The sequence below is a fragment of the Budorcas taxicolor genome, chromosome 9 (genome assembly GCF_023091745.1).
Source record: "Budorcas taxicolor isolate Tak-1 chromosome 9, Takin1.1, whole genome shotgun sequence".
NCBI classification, from domain to species: domain Eukaryota; kingdom Metazoa; phylum Chordata; class Mammalia; order Artiodactyla; family Bovidae; genus Budorcas; species Budorcas taxicolor.
In genome coordinates, this window is record NC_068918.1 from 62,076,932 (window position 1) to 62,087,170 (window position 10,239).

General features: G+C 40.3%; 1 protein-coding gene and 1 pseudogene across 1 annotated transcript; both read right to left on the reverse strand.

Moving 5' to 3' along the window:
- Positions 1-1,265: 1,265 nt before the first annotated feature.
- LOC128053264 (trace amine-associated receptor 6-like) lies at positions 1,266-2,492 on the reverse strand (annotated as a pseudogene).
- A 6,094-nt stretch (positions 2,493-8,586) lies between these two features.
- On the reverse strand, positions 8,587-9,600 carry TAAR5 (trace amine associated receptor 5). The gene has a single exon (XM_052646107.1). The coding sequence runs from the start codon at positions 9,598-9,600 to the stop codon at positions 8,587-8,589; it is 1,014 nt and encodes a 337-aa protein (XP_052502067.1).
- Between the last annotated feature and the right edge of the window lie 639 nt (positions 9,601-10,239).

The window sequence follows — 10,239 nt, forward strand, 5'->3', positions numbered from 1 at the left end:
CTACTTACTTGCCCTGGCTTCTACGACCCACACGAGAGAGAGCCTAAGGCGGGGCACCCTCCACTATTCAAGAGGGCGCCGGTGGCCTAATGTAGATGGTGCAGACCTCTTGTCCTGAGGTTTTATTAGTTCTCCGCGTAAACTAAGTTATTCAGCCTCTTTTCTCCACTAAATTTTCCTACTATACTATTTTTCCTAATCTCTCTTATATTTCTAATTAAATAATTCTTTCTAAGACACCACGCTGTCTCCCCTTTGAATTACCCTGGAACCACTGGGGCTGGACCCTGGCATGCACACAAAATGTATTTTCATTAAAGTAAAAGAAGCAAACATCTTTTGAGATCGACACGTACACATTGCTCTATTTTAAATGGATAACCAGTAAGAACACATTGTATAGTGCAGGGAACTCTGCTCAATGTTATATGGCACCCTGGATGGGAGGGAACTTCAGGGGTGAATGAATACATGTATATGTATGACTAAGTCACTTTGCTGTGAACCTGGAACTGTCACAACACTGTTAATACAATGTTGTTAATACATTGGCTGTATTCCAATATTAAAAAAAGTTAAAAAGAAAATAATGGACAAACTTTGGATAGTATTTATAGAAAAAAATTGCCCTGTCATAACTGGAAGGTAAAATAACACACTTGATGGGGTGAGAAAAATAATCATAAAAAGACAATCACTGTTGCGGAAATAACACCACCTGTTCATGGCTATTCTCACATTTACAGAAATCCCCAAATTATATAAGTCCAGCCCTGAGTCTGAAACAGCTGATGTATATGACTCAGGGACCTCTTAAGGTCCCTGACTTAACTCAAGGACCAAAAGACCTTTCTCCAAGATACAAGCCTCTGAAAATGAGAACGAAGTTAACTGAATTCAGATAAAAAGACAGGGAAAAAAAGAATTTCATGGGACATGGAACTAAGAAACTTTTGAAAGTGAAGGAAAGGTCAGCCTGAAAGAGAGGCCCAGAAAAGGAAAATCATTAACAACAAAGCAAGGAAGCATGCAGATTTGAGGAAACTAGAAAATATCAATTTGTGTCAAACATTTTTATTGAATATATTTCTGTCAAATGATTAAAAATGTTCACTCATCAAAAAAGTAAGAGCATGAAGGTGATGCTGCTGAAATTGAGGTATCGTTTCTCCTCCCCAGCTGAATGGAACACTTTTATGGAATGTATTGCATGCCACAGTTACTGAGAAATTCCAAATAAATCATTAAATTCATTGGTTTGAAAATTAGCTCTCTTTGAAAAATAAGTTTATGGTTGATGAGCTGTCTGTTAACACTTGGCCTGTTACAATAACTTTTATTGCTCTCCTAAACCAAAAAGTAAAATAAAGCATAAATCAAAGGATTTAGAGCAGAACTATAATAAACAAACCAGCAAAATAGTTCATAAACATATGAAGTGAGTGAAGTCGCTCAGTCATGTCCCACTCTTTGCGACCCCATGGACTGTAGCCTACCAGGCTTCTCCATCCATGGGATTTTCCAGGCAAGAATACTGGAGTGGGTTGCCATTTCCTTCTCCAGATCTTCCTGATCCAGGGATTGAACCCATGTCTCCCACATTGTAGGTAGACGCTTTAGCATCTGAGCCACCAAGGAAGGTGTTATAAATCACCCCCAAAAAATAAATAAATGAATCAATCATATGCGGTAACTATGAGATGAAAAATGCTATACTTGGAGTTTTAGCAGCTTTTCTCTCTCTGTCACTCTGGTTTTGTGTATGCCTAATAATCCTTCTACTTCGCTAGGAATATGTTCAATCTTTATAGTCTGTTTTCTAGCCACAAGAAATATATTACTATACAGAATTATCATAACAAAAGTAGGTACAAAATATAATAGAAACTCTGTCAAAATCCAAAATTGATTTATAACAAGCTGAAAACTTCCAGTGCAGCTGAGGTCACTTACTGATTCCTTTATCCTGTTCTCATGAACCCCTGTGAAGAACACAGCTCCACTGTATACAAGGGGCAGGATCCAGGAGATGCTGATGCATACCCCTGACACAGAAACCATGAACTTGGTGGGATAGACCAGGGGGTCAGTAACAGCAATGTACCTGTCGATGGAGATGAAGCACAAGTGGAAGAGAGAAGAGTAACAAAATGCCACATGACAGGAACTGTGAAGGGCACAAAATCTGGCTCCAAAGTACCAGCAGCTCTCCACGGACCTGACCATGCTGAAGGGCATCACGGTCACTCCCACCAGAAAGTCCATGCAGGCCAGAGAGGCAATCAAGAAGTTGGCTAGAGAGTGCAGCTGCTTGAAATGAAGGATGGCAGTCATCACCAGGAGGTTTCCAAACACGGCCAGGACAGCCCAAAGCCAAACACCATGTACAGAATCACGCGGGATGCGGGTGAGTAGGGGGTTTTCAAACAGGATCCGTTCAGGTGCTCGTAGCAGAGCTGCACAGCTGCAGGGATGGATGAACTGCTATTCATGATGCTGCTGTTAATAGCATGTAAACACCTGGAGATGTTCTGCCCTTTTCAATCACATAAAATAGAGCTGTTTTCTATCTTCTGAAGAGAGAGAACAGCCTCTTAACTAAATACCCATGTTACAGTTATCAGATATTATCATAATGCCCTGTCATATATCTATTTTAATTTTAAGCTCAGAACATATAAAATAATATTATGTGCAAGTTAAGTTCTCAATAAATACTGCTGCTGCTGCTGCTGCTGCTAAGTCGCTTCAGTCATGTCCAACTCTGTGCAACCCTATAGACGGCAGCCCACCAGGCTCCCCCGTCCCTGGGATTAACCAGGCAAGAACACTGGAATGGGTTGCCATTTCCTACTCCAATGCATGAAACTGAGAAGTTAAAGCGAAGTCACTCAATCGTGTCCGACTCATAGCAACCCCATGGACTGCAGCCCACCAGGCTCCTCCATCCATGGGATTTTCCAGGCAAGAGTACTGGAGTGGGGTGCCATCGCCTTCTCTGCAATAAATGCTACTATTAATAATTACTATTTTATTTTTATTCTTTAGGATATAGTTGAAAACAACTTTCCATATCCAATAAGAATTTAAGCAAATCTGTGGCAAATTTGCTTTCACCACAATAAATTTCTCGCCTTGTAATTCATGAAAAAATTTTTTTACCTGGACTGGATATTGTATTTATTTCTTATTGTCAAAGTTAGTGAAGATATATGTGATTTGTTATTATTAGTTACCTTTACTACCCATACCCCCTCAGGAATGTCTGAGGAGTTAATGACAAAACCCCCAGGAAACACCTAAGTTCAGTTTAGTTCAGTCACTCAGTAGTGTTTGACTCTTTGAGACCCCATGAATCGCAGCACGCCAGGCCTTCCTGTCCATCACCAGCTTCTGAAGTTCACTCAAACTCATGTCCATTGATTTGGTGATGCCATCCCCCTATCTCATTCTCTGTCGTCCCCTTCTCCTCCTGCCCCAAATCCCTCCCAGCATCAGAGTCTTTTCCAATGAGTCAACTCTTCGCATGAGGTGGACAAAGTATTGGAGTTTCAGCTTTAGCATCAGTCCTTCCAAAGAACAGCCAGGACTGATCTCCTTTAGGATGGACTGGTTGGATCTCCTTGTGGCCCAAGGGACTCTCAAGAGTCTTCTCCAACACCACAGTTCAAAAGCATCAATTCTTTGGCACTCAGCTTTCCTCACAGTTCAACTCTCACATCCTTACATGACCACTGGAAAAACCATAACCTCAATTAGATGGACCTTTGTTGGCAAAATAATATCTCTGCTTTTTAATATGCTATCTAGGTTGGTCATAACTTTCCTTCCAAGGAGTAAGCGTCTTTTAATTTTATGGGTGCGATCACCATCTGCAGTGATTTTGGAGCCCCCCAAAATAAACACTGACACTGTTTCCACTATTTCCCCTTCTAATCAGTTAATATAATTCACCACATTATCAAGTGAGAATTTTGTGATTATTTGATTAAATGCAACAATAGCACTCATTTTTTCCCTTGCTCTTTTTCTCTCATAATTGCATCAGCATTCCAGGATGCTAAGCAAATGACCTGGTTTCCATGGGAGCACATTGGGATTGTCTTTGTATATTCCATCTTGTAAGAGATTGACATTTCTCATAATGGGAAAAAAAAGAAGTCCACATTACCCTAAGCTTGAATAACAATAATCCACCCCAGATCTGTGAGTCTGGTGACCCTCTCTGGTGGTCTGTGCTTCAGACCCTCCATATGTGGCTCATGATGTAGTATCCTGCTTTGGCTTTTTTAGATTTCAGAGCTAATGTTCCATAATCAGTTTTCCCCCTATCTGTGGGAAAATATTCCACTTTTTAGAAATTATAGACTTATCAGGGGGTAGTTCTCCTTTTGAAACCCCTTCCTTTTTAGTGTCTTTAGCCAGGACTCCAAGATTTTATTTATGTCAGAGTACTCGGTCAGTTTTCTGTTTTTTTATCTTCCTTCTTCCATCTCTCCTAGTTTCTTGCTAATTACCCTGTGTATGTCCAGAAATTTGGGAATATTCTGAAGTTCTTTTTCAAATTCTCTCATCACAGTCACTTGTAATTTCTGAACTGAATATAACTTCAGAAAGCCTACTGTACGTCTATCTTCATACCAGTTTTCTTAGAATTTGAGTCACAGCCCTTGGCTTACAACTTTTAATCAGTAGGCATCCAGATGTGTGCATCCTAAAACATGATGGATATTCCAGACACACCCACAAGTATCTTCTCTGACTCACAGAGAATAGATTAAGATGTGCAAGACATGTTACTTTAATGCAACCATCCTTATAATGGTAGCAAGCAGCAAACAGTATATATAAGTGGTTTGGTTTACATGTATTAAGTCATAAAATGGTTATGTGCAAAAAAAATGAAGTCAGAAGTATTATTATCCTTATTTTATAAATGAAAAAAACTGATCAACTGAGAAGCTAATAACTTGCCTAAAGTTACACTTCTAGTAAATGATGACCTTGGGCATTTGTATCTAAGCCATTTAGCTCCAGCTTCTATGTTCTGAGCATCCATGCTCTGAGCTTCTACTCCTATGCCCTCATTACCCCAAACAGATGCTTCAGGGCCTTAGCACAGACTCTCATCTGCCTGCATCACTCTTTCCTCAGATTTTCACAGGTTATTTCTCATTCTTCAGGCCTCAGCTTTAAAATGACTTCCTCAGAAAAATCATTGTCTCAGCTAATTGATACTGTTCTCAATTGGTACTGCTTTTTTTGTTCTTTTATTTACCTTGTTTTCTCATGTTCTTAAGTGTATATATCAAAATTTGAACCCAATCAGTCCATCCAAAAGGAAATCAGTCCTAAGTATTCATTGGAAGGACTGTTGCTGAAGCTGAAACTCCAATACTTTGGCCACCTGGTGTGAAGAACTGATTCATTTGAAAAGACCCTGATGTTGGGAAAGATTGAAGGCAGGAAGAGAAGGGGATGACAGAGGATAAGATGGTTGGATGGCATCACCGACTCTATGGACATGAGTTTGAGTAAGCTCTGGGAGTTGGCGACAAACAGGGAAAACTGGCGTGCTGCAGTCCATAGGGTCACAAATAGGCAGACATGACTGAGTGTCTGAACTGAACTGAATGCCACATTAACCCATATTTTAATGGTCAGAACATGTATGGCCAAGCCCAACATCAGTGGACCCAGGACATTTGCTACTTCTCAGGGATTAGGGAGCAGGGCAGACTGCAGTGAGAAAGAAGCATGAAATAGAGGTGGAAGTGGAGAAGACAAAGACTCAGTGCCATCCTGTGATAAGTGCCAAGGACCAAGACTGAGGATGATGTATTCCTTCCCTTTGATTCTCAAAACCTTTCCCTACAATTCCAAATTTGCAGCCATCAGAGTTGCAGAGTAAATCCATGTAAACTGTAAAGGTCTGTGTGGGGGAAGGACCAGCTTCTTTCACACACTTTGTAGGCAACTGTTTGTGTGACCTTTTGGTTCCCAATGCCTTCTGCAGAACTAACTTTACAGAACAGAGCTATTCAGAAGCAATACAAAGGGGACCTTGCTATGGAAATTTCCCTGCTCAAAACCTTTGATCATATATAAGACATATAAGTTTCATGTTTATACTCATACACATATACATTCATGGGCTTCCCAGGTGGCTCAGCAGAAAAGAATCCGACTGCAATGAGGGAGACCTGGGTTCGATCCCTGGGTTGGGAAGATTCCCTGGAGGAGGGCCCAGCAACCAACTCCAGTATTCTTGCCTGGAGAATTCCATGGATAGAAGAGCCTGGCAAGCTACAGTCCATGAAGTTGCAAATGGACGTGACTGAAGCGACTAAGCACATATACATTCATGCGTTTTCTATATTCTCAGATGCTACCTGCTGGGATGAGCTACAACCTGGTTTGATTAAATTGTGAGAAAACAATGTAATTAAACTGACAGATGTTTAGAGGAAAAATAATGGTCAGTTTCGTACAAAAGCAGAATCATTTTCTGCTGTGTGGATGTGATTGACTTGCAGAGTTCCACCTTGTGAAGCTGCTAAGTATTCTTACTTTCAGGACAGACAGCACCATACCTAATGGATTGGGAATGGGTATGGATGTATTCTAGGAAGGGAAGAGGAAAGTGTTTTTAAAAATAATGACTGACATACTTTGCAAATTATATTTATTGCTACATCTAAGACACAGTGTTCCAAGCTCCTTAAAGTTTCAAAACTGTAGTACTAAGATAATTTGAATTGTAATTCATTTGTAATTTATCTCATAACGCTTGAGTTAAATGCAAAAGAAAGAATAATTACTTTAAAGAAGTATTTAGTGTTAAAAAATACATTGAATATAGCAGTTTGTACACGAACACTGCTGTAGTTTAAATGGTTAACCAACAAAAACCTATTGTATAGCACATGGAACTCTGCTCAATGTTATTTGCCAGCCTGGATGGGAAGGGGATTCGGGGAGAATGGATACACGTATATGTATGGCTGAGTTCCTTCACGGTTCACCTGAAACTATCATCTGTTCACCTATTCATACAGTGTTGTTAATACATTATTGTTAATATTGTTAATACAATAATCGGCTATACAACAATACAAAATGTTTTTGTTGTTAAAAAATAAAATTAAAAACATTAAAAATATATTGGAAAATATTTTTACAACAAATGTATTTTTTAATTATGAAAGAGTGGGATCAATAAGAGTTATCCTTCCATCAAAAATTAAAAGAAATAAATCCATTTTAGCTAACTTCATTGCCAAAATATGACTTTTACTTCTTTATTTATTGATTGCTATGTCTATGTCTGTATCTGCAGCTATAATATCATCTATATATCTGTACACCAGACACTTAAAATTAATTTAGAAATAGTTTTCCAAGCAAGTATTAATCTGAAAAAGTCACTAAGAAACATGGAATTAGACTGACTAGAGACCTGTAGGGAAAGATTTAGGAAGAAAACAAAAACAATATGTACATAAAAGACACATCCTTCCTAGCAATAGCTCTTGTAAAGAATGACTCAATTCTGACCAAGCATGTGGCATAAACAACTTATTTTTCTGAAGAAAATCCGCATACCAGTGTCTCTGGAAAAATAGGTGTAGCTTGTATGATTTTTTTAAAAGGAGAAAATATTAAAATGGTGAGATGTGGAGCATCATCACTTTACAAATATGCCTCACATTTTCATTTTTCAGTTATTAAAGAAAAAGAAAGAAAACATTCCTTCAAGAATATAATACATTTACTCAATGAGCATTGAAACAGACATTGAAACAAACCTGGCTTATCATCAACCTGTTTAGCAACTCGGTTCCAAGGAGACAGCATTTTTAAAGGGACCATTTTCTAAAAGAGACAGTCTGAACACTTGACCATGATGATGAAAAGTGATGCAAAATTAGGATGCAAACAATCTTTCCCAAAGTTCAGTTATACAAAGCTCAATTATCTGAACTTAAGGGCATCTTAGAGAGCAAAGAGTACAAACCCTTGATTTTTTCTTTTTTTTTTTTGATGAGGGGAGGGGTAAGATGTCAAAATAGCCTGACCTGGGGCTGCCAAGTTACAGGACCAGGACAGGAGCTCAGAAAACTGCCCTCTGTGTTTCTTTCCCTTCACTTCTGCATCTTAGTTGTCTCCAAGGAAGTTATAAATAAGGAGATTAATATTTGCACAAAGTTTTGAAATATCCAATAAACATTTAGAGGATGGCACTCTCTCCTTTCCCTACATTCTGTAGAAACATTGAAGGAGAAGAACACTGTATCTCTTCTCAGAATAAGAAATTTGTCTTTTTCCCCGCTGCTCAAACCATGCTGCCCTGGAAGCCTGCCCACAAACTTCCAACACCACACGGCCAACCTGCACCATTCCACTCATGCTTTTTGCAAAACCCTATCCCTAGGTGGTTAGATAGCGTCACCAACTCAATGGACATGAGTTTGAGCAAACTCTGGGAGATAGTAGAGGACAGGGAAGCCTGGGGTGCTGCAGTTCATGGGGTCACAAAGAGTCAGACATGACTTAGTGGCTGAAAAACAACAAGCCTACATTCAGTCAATCTTGGTACAAATCAATTGTGGGAGTCCGTGGTGAGAAGATCTCCCAACTCAGGAGAAGTTTCAGTGCCTTCCTGAACCACCGGTAGGAAAAGACATAGATAATGGGGTTGCAGGCCGAGTTGAAGTAAGCAAGCCAGATAAACGTGTCGAAGACTAGCGGTGGCGTGATGAAGTTAAGGAGGCTGTCGACCATTGTGTCGATGGTGAAGGGAAGCCAGCACAAGAGGTACACACCCACGGCGATGCCCAGGGTCTTGGCAGCTTTTCTTTCACGTTTGGCAGGTCCAGCCAGGCTTTTGCTTAAGTTGTTGATCTGCTTAGCCTGCTTGGTTGCAACCACAAAAATCTTCACATATAAGCTGATCATGATGAGGCAGGGGAAAAAGAACACAGGGAAGTTTAGCCAGCCCCAAAACTTATTGAACAGCAGCTGGCAACTGCCCACACAAGGCATCTCTTCCAGCCACAGGTGGAGCCCTCTCTCTGCCACGTCTGTGTAGAGCAAGAAGGCAGTGTAAGCTGCTGGCACCCCCCAGCCTGCCAGGATGTACCTGAGGGCCACCCTGACCGTGAACTTAGAGGGGTAGAGCAGGGGCTCACAGATAGCACAGTGGCGGTCAATGGAAATGAAACAGAGATGCAAGATGGAGGTGAGGCAGAAGAGGGTGTCCAGGTAGGTATGCAGGCGGCAGAGAGAGTCTCCAAAGAACCAGCAGCTCTCCACGGAGCGGATGGTACTGAGGGGCAGGACCAGCAGACCCAGAAACATGTCAGCCAGGGCCAGGGAAAGCAGCAAGAAGTTGGTGGGAGTGTGAAGCGCTTTGAAGTAGGACACAGCGAACACCACAAACAAATTTCCTAGGACTGTAATCAGCACGCCTGCTGCACAGGACAGGTAGATGGCCAGCTGGATGCCCAGGGGATGGACTGTCCTGGGGCAAGACCCATTCACCTGGTAGCAGAAAGTCTCGGGGCGTTCTTCAGCATCTTGGTTGAGGACCACACTCATTTATGGTTTCTCCTCCTCTTCTCTTTCTGGGAAGAGTTGCCTGTCCCCAACAACAACAGCAACAACAACATAATTTATCTGATAAACAACTAGAAAGTGAGATCTACAGGAAGAACTAAAGGAACATTTGAATCAACTGTGCCTTGAAAATCAAATACAGCATGGGACTCAAGGTCCCAGAAGAGTTCCTTCTGTTAGCCCTGGTTTGTCTGACTAAGCACTTTTAAAACTACCAGAGACAATATCCTTAAGGAAAGAGAAGAAGGATGTAAGTACATATTTCCTCAAATAAAAAGTTAATTATATCACAGTAGGGAGTATAAAATTATTGAGAGGTGTCTCTTCCATTTTGAAAATGTACCTGCTGTCAAATGTAAAGTGAGATTAAAGTGATGAGGGGGAATTGGATGAAAATAGTCAAAAAGATACAAACTTTCAGTTATAAGATGAATAAGTACCTGGGATATAAAATACAACATGGTAAATGTAATTAACACTGCTGTATGTTATACATGGAAATTCTTAGGAGAGCAAAATTTAAGAGTTTTCCTCACAAGGAGAAATTTTAAAATTATACAGTACTTCAACTTATACAGCACTGTAGGTCAATTATATCTAAACAAAACTGGGGAAAAATAA

Excerpts from the sequence above, each read along its gene's own strand:
- TAAR5 (XM_052646107.1), bottom strand. The coding sequence starts at position 9,600 with ATGAGTGTGGTCCTCAACCAAGATGCTGAAGAACGCCCCGAGACTTTC.